The sequence below is a fragment of the Aptenodytes patagonicus genome, chromosome 4, assembly GCF_965638725.1.
Source record: "Aptenodytes patagonicus chromosome 4, bAptPat1.pri.cur, whole genome shotgun sequence".
Lineage (NCBI taxonomy): Eukaryota > Metazoa > Chordata > Aves > Sphenisciformes > Spheniscidae > Aptenodytes > Aptenodytes patagonicus.
The window spans coordinates 63,581,870-63,605,606 of record NC_134952.1 but is presented as its reverse complement, the minus strand read 5'-3'; the positions used below and the strand labels follow the sequence as shown (position 1 = coordinate 63,605,606).

Genomic DNA, 23,737 nt, shown 5'->3' with positions numbered 1-23,737 from the left:
CTGCTCATCACCTTGCTCTTCCTGGTGGCACCATCCCGCTCCAGTCTGCTGGTGGAGCTGGCTCATGGCAGATCTGGGAGGTGGCTTGTGTGACATTCTTTATGCTGTTGCAATGAGTTGATTTTAAAGTCTTGGCAGGAGAATACCTGCGGGTTTGGAAAGGTGGAGGTTTAAAAATAAATGGGGGTTGTTGTCATTCATTGACTCGCACTCATCTCTCGTAGGCATGCTTTTGAGACATTTTGTTGTCTTGTGTCTTGTACAAAAAGGCATTCCTTGCCTCAAGGACCTTTTAGTCTTCTTGGAGGTGGAACGATCCTTGGGGAAAGGATGTTGTATGCTTCTGCAGGACCTCTTGCAGCGGTGTTCTGGCCAGTGACTAGGATCCCTAAAAAGCACTGTCATACACATAATAATTAATAATATTCTGGGAGTTTTGCAACAGAAACAGTTTTCTCCTGTAATTGAGATTTGTAGTTTACTGACTTCAGTTTGTCGGATTTTTGGATCCGTAGGGAGCATCCTTTGGTGTAATGAGTATCCACAGCACCCTACCTAATGAGACCGAACACTGGGCGTCGTGGGGAGCGGACATCGGAGTCCTGCTGCTTCAATTTGACAAGTGTCACTTCTGGTCATGAATGATCTCCCTCCCTGGTAGCATGGCAAAAGAGCATATTCTCTGGAGGAGACCTCGGTGGCTGCTCTGCTAGTTACAGGCTGGGATTCAATTATTAGCAGAGCATATGTGGTAAGGCGGAGCTGGAAGGTAGCGCTGCTGAGGAGGTGATTGATGGCCGTCTGGCTCTCTAGCGTGAAACAGCAATATGTCTTTGTCCGAAGGGGCAGAAATTGACATTGGCTGACCACAGCAGCAGGGATTTATTGGTGTGCTTCAAGAGTAGAAGTTGCTGGGATCAATTCCAGTCTTAATAGGACAGTACCCGATTAAGAGGAGGAAATTTTAATTTGAAAATGCTTCCTGCCTGTTAAAATTAGTTGGGCCCAGAGTTTCTTATTCACCCATACATTTCAGTGGGGTAAATAACAGTGCCCAAGACCAAGAGCCTGCTGTACACACAGGCAGGATGCATAGCTGCTGGGAAGAGCGATGGACCTACACCTGCAAGTACTCCTCCAGCTGCTGTCAGAGCCCCAGCTAGCATGGGAAGAGGACAGCAGAACCATAATGACCTGTGAGCTGGACCTCGCTGATGCATCCTCCTGGCAAGGGATGACCTTACAGACCTGCAGCGTTCATTGCCCTTTCGGACAATTTACCAGGAAAAATGAGAACCTCCCTTTGGAGGGAGATTCTAAGACTTGGAAACAAATCACTGTTTTCATCAGCTAAGAAGTTCATTTGGCCTGTGTTATGGGAAAATTATTACAGTTTCATAGATATTTTGTTAAATTATGAGATATGTTTAACATAGATGGGATCTATGTTAAATATCTATCTATTGTTTGAATCGGTAGGATATTTGTTATGACCCTTAAATGCTATAAAAACATGGTGGGTCCCATGCCATGGGACAAAGCCCATAGTTAAATAAGCCATTCTACCTATCTAATTGCCACAGAATTATTCAAAATTTACAAGCTGTTTTTCATATAAGCTTGCACTTTGCATCATATTAATTATAGCAGATGCATCTTAAATGTACTATGGGAAAAATATGCAGCCAGAAAACAAGTTCAGAGCTGGTGGGAAAATGCAATTAAAAAAAGTACCCAAAACAGAATAAGCAAAGGTACCTCAGGGTAGATAAATGTTGCTTATCAGTATGTAGTGAATGCCAAAGCTTGCTCTTCTTTAAATAAATAAATAAATAAATAAAACAGGAAAGAAAGGGGGGAAAAAAGAAAGGTGTTTTAACTGTAGCAATTAATCGGAAGCTTTCAGATGTTATTCTATACCACAAACACGTTACACTGTGCTAATTATTTGGGGAATGGAAGTGTTAGGCAAGCTAAGGAGAGAAAGGAATAAAAATATATGAAGTCTAAATGGAATGCAGTGGTCCATTGCCTAAAGCAATACAGCCATTTCAGATATAAAGAGCAAGCTGAAGTTATTGCAGTACTGGCTTATCCATATATTAGCACTTGTGGGATTGAACAGCAGTGAATGAAAGCAGAAGTGCGTGCAGGACTGTAAAAAACCCTAATTGCAGAATTAAATTACTAAAACCGCTATGTAATGAATTTTGCAAGACAAATCGTTTGTACCATCAAAGGGGTTAATTCTCAAACGACCCCGTAGGTCAAATATACCTATTAGGTCAAGTAATCTATGCCTATGGGATCGATTCAGAGTTGTACCTGGTAGCAATCCTTGAGCTTTTTGTCTAGGTGGGCAGTAAGTCACTCTAGGGAGTTCCTTGAGTTCCCCACCCTCAGTTTGACACACGTTGTTTTGGGTGTTAAAATTACACCCAAATTAAGCTAATAAAAATAAATCCCAGGGAATGTCAGCTTATGACAGAACGGCTCTCCCCGAGAGCCCAGAAAATTATTACACCCACAACCCTAGTTGTGTCTTACTGTTTCTAGTTCTGCTGGGTTAGACGTCTCACTAGTCCTTGTCTGTGCGTTCCCCGAAGCATTGACCCAGATCTTCTCAGGTAGCCACTTCTGGGTGTCCTACCTGAAAACATCTAGAGCCTGGCTTCAGAAAGACATACTCCGAGTCCTTGAATTTGCAGTTTCTTAGTTCAGCACTTACAGGTGTCAGAAATTTGAGCACACAGCAGCTTATTAGCCACGGCTTGCTTTCCCCCCAGTCCAACGGGTACGTATTTGCTTAGCATCACCCTTCTTAACTTTCTGATCTGCGAGCCAGGGCTAGTTGCACAGTATGGAGCTGTGCTGCAGAGCATGGGGACAGCATAACCCCTAGGGTTTCCTGATCCTCTGTTCTAAAATGCGCAATTCAAGTAGCTCCCATTGGCAAGCACTAAGCCTTGCCATATTTCTTGCTATCTCCTTCCTTTCTGGCTGAGAGCAGGGTGAATGCAAGGACCGAAGTGAAGGTAGTGGCCATGGTGTGGTGGAGCCATGTCCCAGCTGTCTCCTGGCACCGGGATGGGTAAGACCATCGGTGCGACTGCAGAAGCTGATGATGCTGTGACCAGATTTTTTCCAGGAACTCAAATTAACAAGCTGGCAGCTTGGCTGGGTAGATGTCTACACTGAGTTTGGCACAGCCGCCGTAGCTCATTTCTTGGGTTGGAGATGCCTTATGAGTAAGCAGAGCTGCAGTGCTTTACTAAATCCAGCCAGCACAGGAGGGCAGGACAATGGATGCAATTATTGTCCCAAGCCTCTCCTCCTCTCCACAACTGAATCTCACCTCAACTGCATCTCAGTTGCAGCAGTGTTGGTGAGTACGATGGAAACACTGGGCTTTTGCCACACGCCATATCCACAGTAGTGGTTGTAACACATGGCGAGGTGAGGTCTGTACCCATTTCTCTGTGCACACCTGCCTCCGAATAGCTTCATTCTGGCCGTGGGGGTTTCTGCAGCTTGCGCTGGCTGCTGCTTCTGGCAGTCACTGGAAGGCTGCTGCATTTTGGGGAGAAGTTTGTGGGAAAGGGTTCTGCTAGGAGGCCTTCATCTTGCTGAGGAAGGTGGAGGAGGAAGAAGATGGTCTGTGTGGCCCGTGCAGAATATGAAGGCAGCTTTGAGGACTAAAGCAAGGAGAGGAAAGGTGGCTAAACCACCTTGCAGGAGTGCTTGGTGATCTGAGCCTTATTTTAAATGACCATAGTCAGAAGACAGTGATGTTGCACGGGGGCTTCAGGTGGGAATTAAGCTCTCTTTATTCCTGGGTTAGGACCTGATGGTGCCCATGACAGCATTGCCTTTGCAGAGCACAAAGGGGATATGTACCAGGTCCGTGAGTGCTGTGTCTGCTGTGGAGCAGAGCTGCCTGCCTCCCTCAGTGCATCCTTGGGGAAGAGGGAGAGGATGGGTGCTAAAGCAGTGGGATCCCCCCAGCACATATCCCTCTTGTCCACAGACGGGGGGAAAGCCCCCTCGAAACCTCTCATGCCTGCATAGCCACGGCAGGCGATGCCATTAGCCAGCCCAGACGCACTGCAGGAGCCTTTGGGGTTTCCTCCCAGTCCGTGTAGCCCAGCTGATGCTTTTGGCACATCTACAAAACCGTTTGCTTCTTAAGTAGCCCTTTGCACTTAGCCATGAAGCATCACAGCCAGGTCGTAGCAGTAATCCTCTCTCAACACCAGTGACGGGGCAAAAAGGGCAGAGGGAGCCCACACAGTCCCAGATAGCTACAAATCTGAGAAGCAGCATCAGCAGTGCACAGGAGTTCAAACCTGTCCCACTTGGGTCTCTGCGCAGCCCAGCACACTGCCAGCTCCCACCGGGCACCAAGTGGTCATATCTTAGCTAGTTGATGACACTGTGTTTTTATTTACTGCTTACTTATTCCTCTACCCCCAAACATATTACTCTTTCCATTCCTGGAGGGACAGATTAGGCAAAGGAATGTGTCCTTTGCTGCTGGCAGCTCGATTTGGCTGCTGTTTTCTTCTACTGATGTTTTTAATAAGGGAGGAAATGGCTGTTCATCTCGGGGAGAGCCGTTCTGTCATAAGCTGACATTCCCTGGGATTTGTTTTTATTAGCTTAGCTCTGGTGTACAGGCGCTGCCAGAGCTGCTCATTGATTTTCCCAGCCTGGATAATATCTAGGCTGCCTGCTCACCCTGTTATGGTGGCTACCAGGGCTCCTGTAACTCCTCCTGCACAGGTTTCCATCAGCGCTCTCCTCCTGCTGCTCTTGGCCCCACCGGAGCAAAAGCAGGGCTTTATTCCAAAGCCAGGGAAATCTTCTTTCACTGGGCTTTGGGTCAGGCTCATGCCTAAGTATTTGATTGATGCTGTCAGGAAATTGTCCCTTGGACTGATGTGTGGTATCTCCCATGGGCTCTTCCAGTTGCCTGGGTCTTTGGGGAGATTATCAAGAAGCAAGAGCTGACTGTTATCAATACACTGGTGGTTTCAGATGTATTTTGCATTCCTTAGGGACCCTAGGGCTTGCGGGGTGCTGGAAGGATATCATTAGCACGTACATCAAAGTTATTTTATCCTCAGTCAGTGAGTCCATGAACAGTGCTGGGCAGGGTAAAGAGATTTGCTCCTCTTGCATGTCTCTGCAGTTGAGGGACCAGGCTCAGAGACTGCGACCCAGACACAAAATCTTGGTGTGCTATTTATCATACTTAACCCTGGAACACCATATACCAGCTGTATAAACCAGGTACATTGCTCCCTTATTTGTCACATAGCAATCAGGTGATGGCAAGGATAATCTCATGGCACTGAGGAGTGATTACCACGATTCCTCCTTTTCCCATATTATTCTGCTTTGTGGCCTGTGGCAGTGCAGTATTTTGCAAGTTTCAGTCTCCAGCAAAAGGCAAATTCCCTTTTGTTGGACTTGCTGGTGTAAAAGCTCTGGATGTGCCTGGCCTGGGGGCAGTTGGCAGTGCCATGGGAAGGATGCCAGTGCTTACCAACTCCTCCCTGACCCATTGGCTTTGTCATGGCACCTGAAATTGGGCATCCCAAACAGGACAGAGCACACCCAGCCTTTGAAATCCAGCTCACTTCTTCTCTTCGACTTTACTAGAAAAGCTACAAATTCATACTTTTTTCCCTTGAGGTGTTTTTAAATTTCTCTTGTTCCCGGTTTATTGTTATTATTCCTTTTTGTTTGCTCTTTTGTGAGTTTGTTGAGTTTGCGGAGGGAGGTTGTAATTATGGAGAATTTGTTTTTATGGTTGTTTCCCAGCACTCCAGGGATGGGTGTTATGTACATAAAATCAGTATTATCATTATGATTAATACTAAAAAGAAGAGTAGTAAGAGTGGTAATAATAATACAGCAATGCGTTTCTTGCTAAGCACGCTGAGCTTCATGGGCAAGGGGCCCTTCCCTGAGGAAGACCATGAACCTAGATGGCAGGATCCCTCTCCAGGAGCAAAAACACCCCTAATTTCTGCATTGTGTCTTGAAGTCAGCAGAGTTATGGTTTTGTGATAGAAGTACACAAGCTGAGACCTGTGAAATTCATCTCATGTAGGTGAAGAAGCCCTCAAATAGCTTTCCTGGTGCCAGGCTAACTTTGTCTTGGGATGGATGAATCTGTGCTGTTGGCCGCATCTGGATGGGATGGATGTATCTGGCCAAAGTCTGCCTGGTTTCTTTCTCCTTGCATGTGCCCGCATTAGCTGCCTTGCCCCACTCGCCCGGCCCAAGAGCTCATGGCCACTTCAGCCTGGCAGGGTGATTTAATCAGGTGAGCTGGCAGGGTTGTTCAGGGAGATGTTCTCCTGCCGTTCCCCAGCAGCCTTGGACGAAAGAAGGAATGATTTGCAAGGTGCAAGGTTTGCATTAAAATTTTTTCGCACTGAGTTAAGAGGGATGGATGAGCTGGAATGACACTGAGATAAAGCAATGCACGGCCAGCAGGAGAATGACGTGTGCTTCATCTTCTCAGTTTTCTGGGTGCTGCTGGAGGAGCTGGCTGGAATAAGTGTTTCTGTCATGATCTACAGTAAGCACACAATGATTTCTTGCCTCTCTGTTGGATTTGCAACCCCTAGTTCCTTAGATATTGGAAATACTCAGGAAGAGCTGCAAGAGCATTTGGGGATAGGAGCCCTCATCTCTCCACCTCCAAGTCTCCCTGGAGAGAAAACTTCCAGCATGGAAGAGATGGAGGGGAAAGTCGCTCCCCATCTTTCATTACCATTTGATGCCTATCACTCATGCTGATAAAGCCAAAGAGCTGAAAGGTTTGAGTTGTTTCTCACAGGTGCTGACATAGCAGAGTGTATATCAGGAAAGGCCTGACATTTGATGTGGCTTTATCATTGGCAAGCAGGCAAAGAAAATGATTAAATTAATCACCTTTTCCCTCCATCTGTCATAAGCTTTTATCCCACAGGGAGGAAAATGTTTCCAGTTTGTCCTGGCTTTTTGAAGTGTGACACTATTGTATTTGCCAGCCTACATAATGCCTAAGTCATCAAAATGCCAGAAGTAGAGGGGAATGTGAATACCACTTATAACACAGCCTGGTGGACCACAAAGCTGGGTTTCAAGCCTCCCTGGACTTTTTGGAAAGCCCCCAGAGATTTCCAGCCAATCTTTCCCTCAGCTCATTGACTCTAACCACTTAGCCCCGAGCAGCCGCCTCATGACTCACCGTGTATTTCTCATTTCTTACTTACATTTTACTAAGGAATGATATCTCTAATTTCACTGCATCTGGTGGACACTTGGGGAGTTACGGGCAAGTTTTACAGCCTGAATAAGGAATAAGGTGGTGGGATACACTCAGTGTCAGGGTCCCAGCACCCCCCTCCTCTTTCTGGAAGGGACGTGCAGTGTAAGCCCAGGAGCAATCCAGTGGTGTTTTATCAGCAGAGCCAAGGCACACCTATGCTGCCCCTTGCAAAACTTTGTTGCTGGGTTGCCTAACTTTGCCACTGCAGTGGCCATGTTTGCATGGCTTTGGGGTAAGACCATGCTAACAAGTTCATCACAGGGAATCACTCACTTTCCAGGCTGTCTTAAAATCACTGTTCTGTTACAATTTAAAAGCAAATTCGTGTTAAAAGGTCCGTCTTTTTTTCTGGGTAGCATTCCAGGGATCAGTCTGACTTCTCAGGAGTTTTAAAATATAGTTCCAAGGTTTGAAAAAGAAAAAACAAACTTTCTTTCTCCTTCCCCAGTGAAAAAAAAAAACCAAGACATTTAAGCGATCTCTTTCTGTCCAAAGCCTCCAAGCTCATACATCTCTGTGAACATTTAAAGAAAGTCTTTTTTCACTGTTGGTAAATGGTTGTAATGGACTTGAGGTTGTAATCTCCACGATGTTGTTAGCATGAAACATTTTTACAATAAAATCAGAGTGTTCGATGGTTCTTTATACTGTGCATCCGCCCCTTTGCCATGTTTGCGAAAGATGGAGCTGCATGCAAGACTAGCTATGACATTTCAGTATTTTCAACAACAGCATCATTGTTTCTAGGATATTTTGGGTTTGAGTCTGTTCAGGGCACCTGCAGCTTGCCAGACGCTTTGGAGTCTGTGTTTTAGGTTGCAGCTTTCTTGATGCAGGATTCAAGTGTAGGTCCATTTAGTCTTTTTGCTACTGGTCTCTTGTGCCACAGCTTGGTGAATGGATACAAATATTTGGGGAAGGGTCTCAGACAACCTCACTCTGTGTCTGGGATGGATTAGAAGTCATGCAGCATGTGACTGATGATTTTTTTTTTTGTTTTATCTCCAGCACAGCGACGCAGTCCATGACCTCCTCCTGGACTTTATCACGTGGGTTGGCATCCTGCTCTCACTGGTCTGCCTCCTGATCTGCATCTTCACCTTCTGCTTCTTCCGTGGGCTACAGAGCGACCGCAACACGATTCACAAGAACTTGTGCATCAGCCTCTTCGTGGCAGAACTCCTCTTCCTCATCGGCATCAACCGGACTGACCAGCCGGTAAGAGGCAAAGCACTTTCTGGTCCCGCCACAGGCTCTCGTCTCAGTGTGTATAGGATGTTTGACCATGCAGTGAGATACATTTCAGCACTGCCTTAATTCCATGCATGAGTCCTCACAGGGTTGGGCCCCTGGTTGTTAACTGCTGATGCCTGCTGTGATTTCAGAGGCTGTATGTGCATTGTTTGTAAATAATGTGTTGTGTATGTTTAATAAGCATATACTATGTACACCTTTATATGTTTATTTGCCAGATTGTGTGCATACCTACCTTTGTATCTTTGAATATAATTTATATATGCAGAGATGTGTCTATTTTAAAATAGTTCACGCACATTTTACAAGTGAAAAAAAGTTCTTCCTTTGGAGGAGGGAAGATAAGAACTCCCTCATTCTTATTAAAACTCTGAGTAAGAGTAATCCTGACTGTTGCATTAATTCAGCATGGTACAAACACCTTCCCTTGCTCTTTTCAATCCGCACGCAGATTGCCTGTGCTGTCTTTGCTGCCCTCCTGCACTTCTTCTTCCTGGCGGCTTTCACCTGGATGTTCCTGGAGGGTGTGCAGCTCTACATCATGCTGGTGGAGGTTTTTGAGAGTGAACACTCCCGGAGGAAGTACTTCTATTTGGTTGGCTACGGCATGCCTGCACTGATTGTGGCCGTATCAGCAGCGGTGGACTACCGGAGCTACGGCACGGACAAAGTGTGAGTGGGGCTTAGCACTGCTTGGACCTGGTCGGGAGGGATGGAAGTGGGGATGACAAAGTGAAGTGAAGAGCTCAGAGACCTGGCAGGCAAAGGAGGCTTGTGCAGGCAAAGCTCAGCCAGGAGGCGTGCCTTGCCTTATCTCTGTGTCTCCGACACAGTCCATGATGATACAGGATAAATTCCCCACTATGAAACAATTGGCAAAGGTATTTTCTTGGGGAAGTCAGTCGGGGAAAATTTTATCATATCATTACATAACATCAACAGAGGTGGCTGTCCCGAGTCTCAGTTTGGTACTGTATCAGCAAGGTCGTCCTTCTTTAACCAAAGAGTATTTCTTATTTGGATTATGAAACACTGCTTTCTTCTTCTTTTTTAAGTGTTCTATCAAATTAACAGAGCCTGCAAGCAAAATAGGTGGTGACTGTGGAGTGCATTAGACTCTTTGCAAATCGGAACAGCTACATCGTTTATCATTATGAATATTCTTAAATGTTTTTAACATTGCTGAAGCTGGTATCAAAGCACAATTTAGATGATCATGCAACACCAACTAATGGAAAACAAAAGGAAAATCGAACCTTTGATTTTCTTTGCCAGATTTGTTACAATAGCGCTAACAATGTGTTTTTATTGACTTTTTTTTTGCTTTCCCATGTCAGGCTGCCTTTCCCCTGTCATTTTAACTGAGTTAAGGGCTCAGTCTGAAGGCATACATAGCAATGAGCCGGTGGTGTTTTTAAAGCTCTTTTTTAGCATAGGTCAGGTCAGGCCATGGCAGCAGTTGGTATTCTGTTAAATTCAACTGCAAAATTTTTGCCTGAAATCTTATTGGTGTATATGAACCTGATTCCTTGCGGAAACAAATCTGTAGAGCGGTTGAGCTGCTCATGATCCATTACCGTGCCAGCAGGTAGGCTTGGATCCCAGCCGGATTTTTGTGTCATGTTCCTCCCATGGGTAGGAGAATAGCAATCTGAATTTGTATAAATGTCATACTTCATGGAAAGGAAATGGCCCACGCAGATAAAGGTAGGAGGGAGTAAGTTTTCAAGGATCTCTACCAATTTATCCAAAGTAGTTTAACCAATTTTGACAGTCCTAGGGGGCAAAGAAAAAGTAACACAACAGCTGATTGCAGTTTCTGGAGAAGACTGTTTCCATCAGCTGCCACCTGCTTTCTGCCCCAACCAACTCTTCTGTTCACATCCCCTCTTGAGCAATATATAAGCCCTCATTGAATCAGGTATTGAAACATTCTGCCTTGTCCCTTTAGACAAGTTTATTTTTACTGGGGTGTTTCTACAGAGGACCAATCTCTTCACAGTGGCCTACATGGGGCACATTGAGCCTCAAACATTTTTACAGCCGAAAGGCCGTGAGTCCATCTCCCTGGAAAGCCAGCTGAGATGCTCCTGCACATCTGCCATTGCTGGAGCTGTATCCCCACCGGCCCAGTTCACAGCCTGGTGTTTTAGTGGCTGCCTTCCATGTTCTGTGAAGGCAGAACTGTGACTTCTGTGACTTCTGCAGCGTTACTGTCGCAGGGCTTGTAGCACCAGAGCGATCCTTTTGACTTCTCTCTCAATGTTTTGGGCTCCCTACCAAGAAAACCCAGCATTGCGGCTAGTTTGCGATAAAAGCTAGCACCAACTGCGTTCTCTTACAGTGCTCTATAACTGTTGGGTGTTGAGAATGTCTTACTTCATTCCCTCGTAGTAAAAGGACATCCCCAAGACCAGGGTACTGCTTTGGATGTGAGACAGCAGTTGATTTGCGTCCGCCCTCATCTTTGCAAAGTCCCTCATGATGCTCTGTAGGGACAACCAGAGAACCACTGTAGATTGTGGGAGATAGTGGCACGTAGCAGGCTGGCTGTAGAGACTGGGAACATATGGCACCTAACCACAGCTCCCATAAAGCACCATGGCAGCTTTGCATTGCTGAAATGTTTCTGCTCCTGTTAAATGAATATACGGACCTTTCTGAAGCACAGCAAAATAAACATATTCCATGGGATACTCTACCTTTTCCCAACAGGCCTTGGGTGCCCAAATGTTTCCATGGCATGGGAGGTACAGACAGAAAGTTTGGCTGAAATTCGCTGGAGGCGAACAACAAAACTTTGTTATCTTTGTGTTGAGGAGGCAGCAGTCCTATGTCTGTGCCAGTAAAATCTCTCTCCCTCCCCACAGCATAAAGTAGCATTTTTAATTATTAAACATGTATATATAATATTTTGCAAATAAATATTTACAGAGATTTGCAGAGCCTAAAATATTTATTTATAATCTCTAATTCCAGAGTGCACAATTTTGTCACATTCTTATAGTGGAAAATAAAAAACATACAATATGTTTTGTATAACTATCATGCTCCATCTGGTTGATGGATGATGATGTATTTTTCTGTATAATGTTATTAGAAGGATAGAACTGATTAGAATTTGTAGTGAACTATATGCCAGGCATACATAATTTGATTGCAAGAAGTTGCTTGGTTTTGCCAGGTTTTGTAAAACATCCTCTGGAATATATTACTTGCCTCCCTCCATTATTTATTGCATTTGTTTAAGCAGGACTTACGGAGCTGTTAGTGTTATTTGTTTTTTGCCTGGCATTTGGTGCCACCGTTCATACATCTCAGAATGATTTGCTTAGACACCCAATGTAGGTTTTCTTGATTTCATTTTCCTTTCTAAATCCAACCCTCCTCTAATACATGCCCCGATTACATAGCCAGGAACAGTATGAGGAACATTGTTCCTCTCTCTGTTTCTTTGTTCATCACTTAGTGCTTGTGATTTTCTGAAGCATCCCATGTCCTAGTATTCATATTGGTGTTTTGGAGTAGCTGCCCAGTAAAGATACTCTCTTACACTTAATTATTCCAAGGATTGGAACTGATCCTTTTCCTTTTACTATTTTTTTTGTTTAAGGGCAGTTCAAACCACTCATATTAGGAGATTAATTTGCTTTTATAACCAAGCAGCAGCGTAGTGATTCTATTAAAAGATCATCCCATTCAGCCCAGCAGGGACTATTCATGTGAGCAAGCTGACACGCTTTTGGCCCTTTCCCTCAAATAAATCAGAAATGTTGCATCTCACCTTGTTCTGATTGTAATTTCTAAAGTAAAGGTGAGAAGCAGGAAGCCCCACTGCAGACAGTGTGGTCCCGCAACATTGCCGAAGCGATTCTGGCGATGCTCACGTGAACTTCCAAGTGACCATTTCTTATGGGCCAGGTCTTCAGCTGCTGAGTCTTAAATGGCCACATCTCAAGTTTTGCTGCAAAAAAGAAGATACTGGGATTGCAGTTTTAAAAAGGTACATCATTTGCCTTGTCCTGCGTGTTAACCAAATCCATCCATCTCCTGGATGGATCTGATGTCAAGCATTGTGGTGGGCAATGCTGCAAAATGCAGAGGGAAAATAGTGTTTGCAGTTGTTGTTAGTGTTTGGAAATAACTTGTGTCTAAAATTCAGTAAAAGCTGGATTAAGACTTTAGCAGCCTCCCTTTAAGAGGACTCACTCAAGTAGCAGGCCGTCCAAAATCAACAGCAAGAAGCTATTTCGTATTCCCATACTGTCCTGGGTTTCTTATCAATGCCTCTTACAAACCTCAGAGGAAAACGGCTATGCTTTGAATGGTTCAATATACTTTAGAAAACGTACTTGTAGGTATATTAATCCACTGGTGATCAAATTCATTGTGACAGGAATCTCTCTATTGCTTCTCCCCCCTTTTGGTATGCTATAAAGCAGGATATATACATGGTAAGCAGTCCAGCTGTCAGAAAGCAAAATGAAAGCCCAGTGTATGTACACAGCCTCCAAGTCCATCAGCCAGCCGCCGACATTTTATGCATGTTAATGTTGCTCGGAAAATAGCTTCTAACAATACGGTCTGTCTTGGGTGGCTCCACTGAACTTGTTTTATTTTCAGTGTTCGTGCTGGGTATTTGGAGGAGGAAGCATGAGCAATGTGGACGCTGGACTGCATTAAACAGAACCTATATTGCACCCTTGAAAGGCATGTCTTGTGCATACATATCCCATTACCGCACCCAGACAAGGAGGCTGTATAGCCACGTGAAACAAACCGCTGAGCTCCCATGAACAACATGATATGTTTAGGGCTCTTCAAATTTTATGGTCCAATGGCAGCTAATGATTGTTTACTGGTTATATTTAATGCACACCAGGGATAGTTTAGTATTTGATTTCTCTTCATGCAGAAAATAGAGTAAACTCTTTGTAGTCTTTATTACTTGGGAAAAGCTTTAGGTGAATATAGCGCCTTGTCATTGTGGAAAAGGAGGAAATTAAAAAGTAAAGGAAAGCAGTGCCACGGAGCTTGTTACGAGCACCGAATATGCTGGTGTGACTCTTGAAAGAAGCAATGGGGTTTTGAGCAGCATTCCCTGCATCTGCAGACTTTCAGATAATCCACTCTGCCTTGTACTGAGCCCTGAAGCAGCTTGTTTGCTTAATGGCAGCAGAGTCTAAACTTGTAATGCGGCAAGTCCATGTTCACGGTGCAGCTGCGCATGGGGGGTCAGAAGTAACTCAGCAGCCCAAGATTAGCAACTTTAAGAAGTGAGTTGCCTGATTGCTTCCTTGTTTTGAGGAGCTCATTTATGCAGCTCATTGTGCGTGTGGGTTTTTGTCTTTTACGGGAAGAAAAGCTCAGTGTGGTACTTGTCTGATTAGCAATTTACAGCCTCTCAACGCAATTGGCGGGATGCCTGTGTTTTGATGTTTTGGTCTTAATTTGCATTTTTAATGAGGTATGACTTAAATGGGTTCAAAGTTGCATCTCTTCCTGATGACCACAAAAAAAAAGGCTTTTTAAAGTCCCTCTGTGGATTAGAGGCAGTCCTGCAGCTTTCCGTTTAGTCGCCCAAGACTGAGTGTCATACACGGTTTCATAGAAAGGTGATTTTTCTATTCAAACAAATAAAAAAATGACATCACGTTCTTTAAAGCATGCAGAGAGGTGAAAGAAAGCCTTCTCTGGTTTTCGCAAGCTGTACTCTTGCTTAGATGAAGCCATTTCTCATTGGAAGGGGACCTTTTTGCTCCATGCCTGTCCCCTGCTTACCCCAAGGGCAGGACCTGGCTCCTCAGCTGTTTCCCATCCACAACATTCATCTCTTGTCACTGAATTGGGCTCCACAACTGAAAAGACAGATTTTTTAGCGGAATGGGATGGAAAATTTCATCCATTTGGCTGGCTGGAAAGGAAACCAGTTGCTTCGCGCTTCTTTGCTCAGCCCGACACGGCTTTTCCCTCGTGCTGTATTTCAGCTCTCACCAATTTTCCCCATGTCTCAATCTATATGCATTCAAAAACAGCTGCATCAGATGTGACCATGTGGCTGGCCATCATGCTTTAAGGAGTAAAGAGAAGGTTTATGTCTTTCCTCTTCCCTGGGCTTTCCAAGAGCTGATTCGCTCTTTGTGCTGAAGGAAAACCAAGTTGCTTGGCAATTAAACCACACTGTGCTCCTGACTCCTGCGCAGCAGGGGCTGGGGTATGTTTTGGATATTAAACTGGCAAAAAAGTTCAAAATGTTTTAATTAAAAAAAAAAAACAAACAACCCTCTGAGTGCTCTCCCACACACCAGCACTCTTATTATCAGTAGAAAAAAGTTGTGGGGCTGCGTATTCCCTGATTTATATGTGGCAAGCTGAGGCATAAGCACTACTTACACTTTTTTCCTGTGGGATGGGGTAGGTTTAAAGTCTGAAATGCCGTGTAATGTGTGAGCTGCTGCTATGCGGATGTCTTTTTTTCAGGGATGGGGGGGAGGACTTTTTACAGGGACTTCATTATCCTTGAAACTTCTATTCCTCTGTCAAATCTAGTTGCAATTGGGCGACATTTCAGATGTTATTACGGGTGATACACAGATGTCATGATCGCATAAACCCTTTCCTATAGGAAATCAGACTCAAATAGTTTCTAGTCACTCATGTTGTTCCATTACCAGCTGCATCTAAATCACCTTGAACTTCAGCAGCCGCAGAGGAAACAAGATTTCCCTGCAATTGCTCTGAAAGCCTCTGTTTGCCTCTCGCATTAAGATTTTGATGCTGTCACATGAAGATTTTGGATGAACAGCTGCAGAGGCAGTTCAGGAGTGATGGTCATGGAAGTGACAGTATTTTAATTTGTGACAAATAGTGGTGCAACCATATATATATATCAATACATCTTTAACACTGACAAGACCTGAAATTTATATGGTCAGGGAGGGAAGTGAGAAGCTTTATCTACATCTTTGAATTTATTCATATCTTGGCTTCTCCCAGTCGTAGAGGTTCAGGGCATGTTTTATTCTCTCGGCAGGCAGCTCCTGCTGATCTCTCTGTGGGGCTGCTGGCACAGACCTTTCTGCCTGTTGCGAAGTCCATTGGAAGGGAAAAAACATTAAGCACATGCGCTAGAGCTGTCATTTGTGAGAACTGCTATCTCTTCCACCATGATAAATTCATATATACACTTCTGTCGCTTGCCTAATTATGAAATTCCATCGGATGTTTAGTATAAGAGTGGTTTTATGCTTTCTTAGTCCTTTGTGTATAAACGGAGCTGTGATTTGCAGCGTTGCAAACACGACAAGATATTATTATTTTAAACATCGTGTAAAACTTTTTTTGAATTTATATTCGTCTGTCTTGTAACCAGTCACTTCCATTTTATCTTCCTGTCGCCTGGAATGAACTAGGAATGGAAATGTAATTTCCCAGGGGCCTTAAAAAATGTGGGGAGTATTAAATGCGGTTGAAATTAAGCGATTAATAATTTAGTTTTAGGCCATGAATCAACTTCATGTGATAGCGCAGACCATATGCAACCCTCGAAACATTAGTGGAAACAAAACACTCCGGAGGTTCAGGGAAATAAAATGCTCTAAAGGGGAAGTTGCTGAACCTAATTAAACCTCAGCCTCTGTTATCCAAATCGTGGTTCCTGGTTGCACCAAATTTGCTCTGATCTGCTTGCTGGAGAAATGTTATCTCACTTGACAGTTGACAGACAGCTTATGTTGCATCAGAGCTGGAGAGGGAAGAGGAGCTTAAAGCAAAGAAGAAGCTCCATGGATGCTCATCAGCCCCCTTCCTTAAAAAAACCCACAGTTTTAAGGTTTTTTTCAGACAGATGCAGAAAGCCTTAGCAAGTAGGCCTTGTGCCATTTTCTCCCTGCTTCCTCCAGAGGCAATTATCTTACTCCATCAATAGCACTGTCAGAAATTGGGCACATAATTCAGCATTTAAATGAACAAGCAATGTAATATTTCCTGTCTCCCACCGGCGTGTTTTGCAGCTCACATTCTTCTCTGTCACTCGCTCACTCTTGATGTATGTCCTGGGTGCAGTCCTTGAATGCCTTCTCTCCCCTGTGTTTCATTACAGATGTTGGCTCCGACTTGACACCTACTTCATTTGGAGCTTTATAGGACCAGCGACCTTGATAATTATGGTAAGAACTCCTAATTAACTGCTCCATCTCTCAGGTCAAGAAATAAAACTTTTGCTGTCCCTTTACTCTTTATCTTTAATTTACACAGATTAATTTGAGAAAGGCATGTTCTTCTTTGACCCCACCTGGCACAAGCAATTAGACCCTCATTATGAGAGGCTCTTGGCATTGCAAAATACTTGATCAAAACAGGCCGGGGAGCTTTGGAGCAGGTGCTTGCAGAGTTTGGTTTCTACCATTAGACATTTAGAAGTGCCAAACTCTGTTTTGATGCCACTCACTGCCCACCCCCACCTTTCGAATTCCAGAGTGAAGCTTTGCATTAATCATGCAAAAAAGGGAAATTTGGGGGGGGGCGCAGAATGAGATAAAGTCCAAACTGGAAGAGAGGTTTGATGGGGGTTTTTCCTCCCTGGCAGAAGTTGAAGCTCGTGTGACTTCACAGTTAGCACATTGCCAGCATACCAGCAACAAGGTACCAAAAGAACCTAACTTTAGAGGCAGCTGGAGTTTTCTTATACTTTAATCGCTACAATGTGGCTTAAATAAACCATCCTTTGTTTTGAATAGACTACAGTTTGGCTAACACAGCAAACCAGGCGTTCTCACTTCAATGCAGACATTGTCCCTGCTTCTCTTATTTCTCCTGCAACTGGGGGCCGTTTCAGCAGCCTTCCACATCAGGGAGGGGGTCGCGTCACCAGCTACAACTGTTGGGTTTTTTCCCCCTTAAGCAATTCATTCATAAAAAGGTATCTTCCCTTTTTGATTATGTCTCACATCCTGGCCTGGGCTTTTGGGGGAACTCCTTTCCAGGAATTGGCAGCCTTGTTAACACTGAGGCATTGAAACACCATCACATCTTTTACAGAACAAATCAAACTCTTCTTCCTTTTCATTTTTCAACTTTGCGTTGTGCTAAGCATCTTCAGCAGTCGTGATTTCCCTGCCCATCTCCCCCGTTACACCTTATTTAAAAGATATATTCACAGAAAAAGGTGCTTTTTTGCTTCATTACAGTGGGGCCAGCTAAGCAAGATGCTTGGAATGACTTTTCACAACTGTACTCAGACACAGAAGAGCTATTACAGCAATTATTTTTAATTTTCTGTAACATCATTTGAAGCACTACTGTTGATGTTGGAACCAGCCCTGTATCAGTAACATATGCAGCGCCACATCTTTGACAACGCTGTGGCATCACTAGTCCTACAGTCTACAGGCCAGCTTACCTTATAAAATGCTTGGCAATTTTCTGTGATTCAGTCTCTATAAAACTGTAGCGAAAGCTAATATCCTATAGCAACTCATCTGTTAGAGAGAAGAAGCTGACTTTCTCCCCATCATGTTGTGCTGTGTCATGTAACCCTTTTTTTTTTCCTTGCCCCCCATTGCAGCTTAATGTCATCTTCCTTGGGATCGCTCTCTATAAAATGTTTCATCATACTGCCATACTGAAACCCGAATCTGGATGTCTTGACAATATCAAGTAAGTGGTTGGGTGTTTTTCTTTCTCTCTGCCTGTTTCTGTCTTTTGCTGTTTATGGCCCCGTTCCTCTCTGAGGGGCGTACAGTGGAACCAACTCTGCTGGCAGCAGTGATAACCAGGGGCAATACTGGGTTATGGCACTGCAGAGTGGTTTCTAATAGGTACCAACAAGTGGCTGATGATGAAGCACTGTCTTTATTGGGATTTGGCTGCCAATGGTGGCATTTTCCGTTCAATTTTGCGTGAAGGAAGCAAAGTTGCATTTGCTGTCCTTGAAGCAGGTAACGTCCTAGTCCCTCTATGTAAAAGGAAATCATGCCCAATAATTACTGGCTAATTATTGCAGTCTCTACACGGAAGGTGTTGAAATTGTTGATCATTACTATTTCTCTGTGCTCTGAGGGCAGCAGCCTTACTTCTTTTCTGTTTGTTTTGGCCACTGACAGATTTAATGACCCAAATTCTCCCCAGAATCTGATTAGTTTCAGCAAGGTTACTGGGGGTTTACCTGGGAGTGCCCACATCAGAGGATGTGCTTGCCAGCCAAGGCATGTTTTGCCCTTGGACTTGGTTAACGTCTGAGCCTGGGCATCTTACTGTCTAGCAAGCTGCTTCATTATATTGATAGAATATTAGTCTCCATTAGTGCCTGTTTATTCAAGTACCTCTGGCTTTAATTACTCGCTTCAAAAATACAGGTGGGATTTCAGGTGCAGCACGTGATAAGATGGGAAGCCTCCTAATTAACAAAACTATCTAATGAACCTCAGGAGGAGGAAATTGTTGGGAGTCAAGGCTCTACTGCCCACTCAGGAAAAGAAAGCGTTGTGCGACACGGCTGGAAGTTGGTTTTCCCCTCTCTTCCGTGGTGGGAGCAGGAGAAGAGGCATGAGGGGAGCTCGTTAGGAGATGACTGAATTGCACAGTTGCAAGGCAGTTCTCAGCAAGGTTTTATTCTTACCACTGAGCTGCTCTTGCAGATGCGGCTTTAATTTAAACTAGGTCAGTCCCCCCTTAAAACTTCCCCAGCAGGCAAGGCTTGCAATGCCGCCGGTGTGCCATGACCTGGCATGGTCCTTTGGGTGAAGTTTTAGTTTCTTAGGCGCGGCTTCTTCTTTGAGGGTTGGGAGGAAAGGGGACCAGAGCCTGTACAAATGCAGGAGACCCCAGTGAGCTCAGGGACCCACAGGGTGCTCGTTTGCTGTGCCTGTCCCTGCCCAGGTTGCAGGCAGGCTACTCTGCGGTGTGCCTCTGTTTCTCCTGCCACCGCTCAGCTATAAGATGCAATTGGAAGAGCGGTCCCTCCTGAATGTCCAGGACTGATCCCAGCATGATAGTCTTTCATTTGGTCTTAGATGAGGTGTTAAAGGAATGGTACATTTAATAACACTTATTACTATGACTACTCATCATGCATTAGTGCTATGGGATTGCTCGCTGAGAACAGTCTTTCTAAGGTTACCCACACAAAATCTGCCTAGAAAGCCTTGCAGCATGACATTTAAATTAAAAACTGGGGAAAAAAAATAAAGCCCTTATAATTAAAGCAGAAATAATAATTGCCTACTGAATAATCTTGCTTGTGCTAATCTCTAGTATCTTTGTTTAAAATGCCAGGAATTTATACAACCAGTTACGTCAATTATAATGTTATTGTAAAATATTTTATAGGTTCTTTGGCAGATGAGTGTCTATTCCTGATTTGACTTCATTAAAACATTTTGAAAACACAAGCAGTTAAAATACTTTTAAGTATGATGCTGATACCCTTCCAAACATGTTGCTTCATTACAAATGATTTTTTATGCATGGAAAAATAAGAGAAACATAATATAAACTTGGGAAGACCCCAAGCTCACCCTAGGAAGTTTATCAAAACAAGAATTTCAGAAAGGACTTGATTGTAATTTCTGAATACATAAAACAGGACAAAGTTAAGTCTCTAAATCCAAGGCATGTGTGTCTCAATATTGGATATGCTTGAGTTAGGAGAAGGTGCAGATTTTTAACAGAGAAGGGAATTCACCTTTGAGGGAGCTTTCCTAGGGATGTGAGCAGCTTGCAATCTCTGGAAAACTTTTAGGAAAGATCATAGCCGTCTTCTAGGTAAAATCATAGTCATCTTCTAGGTAAGATCGTGGTCTTCTTCCAAAGTCATTGGCTCTAACTCAGTTGCAAAATATGGATGTAGTACAGCAGCTCTGGAATAAAAAGCCACAGACCACATTATTTCACAGGTGACCAGGAAGATCCTTTCTGAGCTTACCTCCATGGGTCTATACAGTTGGTGAAAAGATACCCAGATCTGTTTCTCAAGACGCGTGCTGCCTTTGCTGGCTCTCAAAGTGGTCACAGAGCCTTGCATCTTGTCTTACCGGTTTATATTTGAAAAACCAAACCAAACCGAGGGCCTGCACTGGAGGGCCCCTTGCTGCCATCTGCGTGTGACAGCTTTACGGCACACGGGGAGCTGAATGGGAGTTTGTTCTCCCAGTTCATTTCCTAGCACTGCTCTGTGTTAGGCTGTGGTGAAGCTCTCGCAACATAAATCCTGAGCCTGTTCAACAACAGCAAAATACTTGATTCCCTATGGCAACATAAAAATAAAAACCATAAAATATTTTAATAGGCTGTTAATAAGCGCCCCTGCAATCTGGCGCTTGCCTATGTCACTTTAAAGGTTAGAAATACATTATGAAGTATAGAAAATAGAGAGCCAAATAACTCCACTTAAAATAGTGAACTTGATAAGGGATCAGGTGTCACCTGGGATACCTTTAATTACTGCACCAACAGAAAAGCCATTCAAAGGGCAGTGCCTGAACCAGATGCTGTGTGGCTGAAAGATTTGTAGGCACTGTGCAAAGTTGTAAAAATAAACTTCCCTAACCTTCAGGAACAGTCCCTGTATTATTGTGCCAGCATGGGAGAATCTGACATTCCCGCGGTCGAGCACTGGTTACCCAGGGGTTACCCAGCAAGAGATTTGATGAGTACAGAGCTGTTTTATTTTTTACCCGTGTTAACTTTTCTGGCTTAGGCCAGCACTTTCAAGAGGGAAGTAGGGTAGCCACATATGTGGGTCCTTCTCCCTGTGCCGAGAGTATCCCCCCTGTATGGCAGGTTGGTACTGAGCCGATTCAGTGGATTGCACCCACTGAGACAGCGAGGTTCATGCTCTAGTCCTGCTTTTGAGGCGTGTAGCCAGGAAAAGATGTGAGCTCATGTACGTGGGATAGGTTGTTAGGAGCTGCAAGAGTTTCTGTGCCTGCCACTGATGCCAGGAGGGCAGACTAGCTTCTGTTTCACAACAGGTACCATCACCAAGAGTAGCATGCTTTTACCGAGGATCTTTAGAAAAAGCTCAGTTCAAGTTCTTCCTTCAGTATGTTTAAACACAAATTTTAAGGGTTCACCCAGGGTGGGGATCTCTTCTGCCTTTTCAAGATCACTTTAGTATGAAGCGATGCAGATAAGTATGCCAAAATGGCTGCCTTTTGGGTGGTGCATGTAGCTTCTGCCCATGCCTCCCCAAACGCGGGGTGGGAGAGGATTTTCCTTCCCAGCCTTTTCCAATAGCTGTTTCTGGGCGCTCAAGGTCTACTGTGGCCATTGCTCTTTCATCTCTTTGCGGCTTGTTGGCAAACATAGGTGAGCAGAGATGGGCAGCGAGGAGCATCATTTAGTCTTTGGTAGCTCTGCCCACATCACTTGTGTCTCACTCCTGGACCATCTGAGAGTGTAAGTGGGATGCAAAGGATGCACGAAATTGCTCATGAGCACAAGCTGATTCACTGTCAACAAATGTACCCGGGAAGGCGTTGTTTCGGAGGATTGATTCCCCCAGCCCTTACGAGCTTGCAGGGAAGACAGATCTTTGAAGCCAGGGACTACGCAAGCTTTTTGGATAGCAAAAGCCTGCTGTGCTGCTTGCATCTCTAGCCTGCGAGGTGGAGATTATAGGCATATCAGTGTGGTATTGATGCACTCTCACTAGCAGATGGCTCCTCACGAGGACGTATTACCAGCTGGAATACTTTAGAGCAGCTGTGAGGCTGTTTTACCGGAGGTTGCTGCCGTGTGGAGTGATTTCTGGAGTCAAGCAGCTCAAATTCTCTCCTTCGCACTTTTCCATTGTGCCGGGTAGATGTTAGATGTGCGAAATGTCTCAGACTGTTGCAGACAGGAGTACGCTGAATCTTTTTTATATTCACATTCCTGTAGGAAGCCTTATGTAACGAAGGAAAATACATCTATATGTGAATAGTCCAGCACAGTTCTTCAGTTTTCCATCCATCAACTCCTTTCCAGGTGGTCAGGCATGTACTGTGGCTGCTTGTGGTCCTCGCACACCAAGTTTTCATCCAACCCATGCCAGATGCTGCAGCACAACAAACCATCCACGTGTTTCCGGATGCTTAACCCCCATTCTCTGTGCAAAATGGAGGGTTTCAGATGAACCCCCTCCCCAAATGCCTTTGTGTTGTGTGGCAGTACAGTGCTTGTTCTGCAGCCATTTAAATGCTGCCCATTCGAGTCATCGTGGCATTAGTAAGGGGAAAAAAAGAGGGGCTACACTGATGGTAATCCAGATGTGCTCTTAACCATATCTACTGAAATCTGAGGTCCTGTCTTTGCTGTATCCTGTTATTGTGCACTATGTAGGGCACATTAGTTACTGACATGGAAAACTGGTAGAAAATTGGGTGGGGAGGGCAATTATTTAGTTAATAAAAGGCAAGTCATATAAGCAGATTGAAAGGATTCATCAATGGGGCTGAGCAGCTGCTGCACCTGAATTTACAGAGGGCATCTCCAAATGGCCGGAGGGGAGAGGGTGAAACCTCCTTTCTCCTAGTAGAGACCAGAAGCCATCCTTTCTCTTCCTTACAGACATAACCTTTCCTTTGAAGTTACCACAGGCGCCTGTCCCCTCTCCCCCCGGCGCTGCCTGGCTGCAGTTGGGTTTGTTAACGTTTCCCCTGGCCAGACCAGACTTCCTGACATTCTTCTGCGCTGCAGTATGTGGCAACAAGATTTTATTTTATTTACTTTGGAAGAGCGATGCATCGGCCATAGCTGCCAAGCACAGTTGCAGACCCACTAGAAAGAAGGCAGGAGAAGAAGGGCTTTGTCAGCTCACTTCTCTTTTTGTCCCATTTTATTGCATTATTGTTTTAGCCAGGGTATAGCTTGGCTTGTGCCATAGGCCACCTGGATGCTCTTTAGAAAGCACAACTTGTGGGGACCTCTTCAAAGAGGAGCGTGTTGGGCTGTAAGTCCGGATGACCCGAAAGTAATCCTGGAAATTTAATTTTCTTTCTTTCAGACAGGGAGACCCAGAATCTTAGCTGGGAGCTCCTTTTATTGCTAAAGAGACACTATTAATTAGGGGCCTTGAGATAGTTTAATCCTGGCATTAATCACTGTAGTTTTGTTGCAGCTTTCTTCCCTCTTGTGGAAACCTGCTCCCATCCCATCTTCTGCAACAATAGAATA

The 23,737-nt window shown here is 44.4% G+C and overlaps 1 protein-coding gene across 5 annotated transcripts in view; it reads left to right on the top strand.

Moving 5' to 3' along the window:
• Positions 1 to 23,737, top strand: part of ADGRL3 (adhesion G protein-coupled receptor L3) — a 512,006-nt gene that overhangs the window by 445,785 nt on the left and 42,484 nt on the right. For all 5 annotated transcript variants that reach the window (XM_076336963.1, XM_076336965.1, XM_076336964.1 and 2 more), the window contains 4 exons: positions 8,336 to 8,545; positions 9,033 to 9,253; positions 16,683 to 16,749; positions 18,147 to 18,238. In XM_076336963.1, the coding sequence (XP_076193078.1) occupies positions 8,336 to 8,545; positions 9,033 to 9,253; positions 16,683 to 16,749; positions 18,147 to 18,238 (590 nt within the window). The remainder of the gene's footprint in view (positions 1 to 8,335; positions 8,546 to 9,032; positions 9,254 to 16,682; positions 16,750 to 18,146; positions 18,239 to 23,737) is intronic.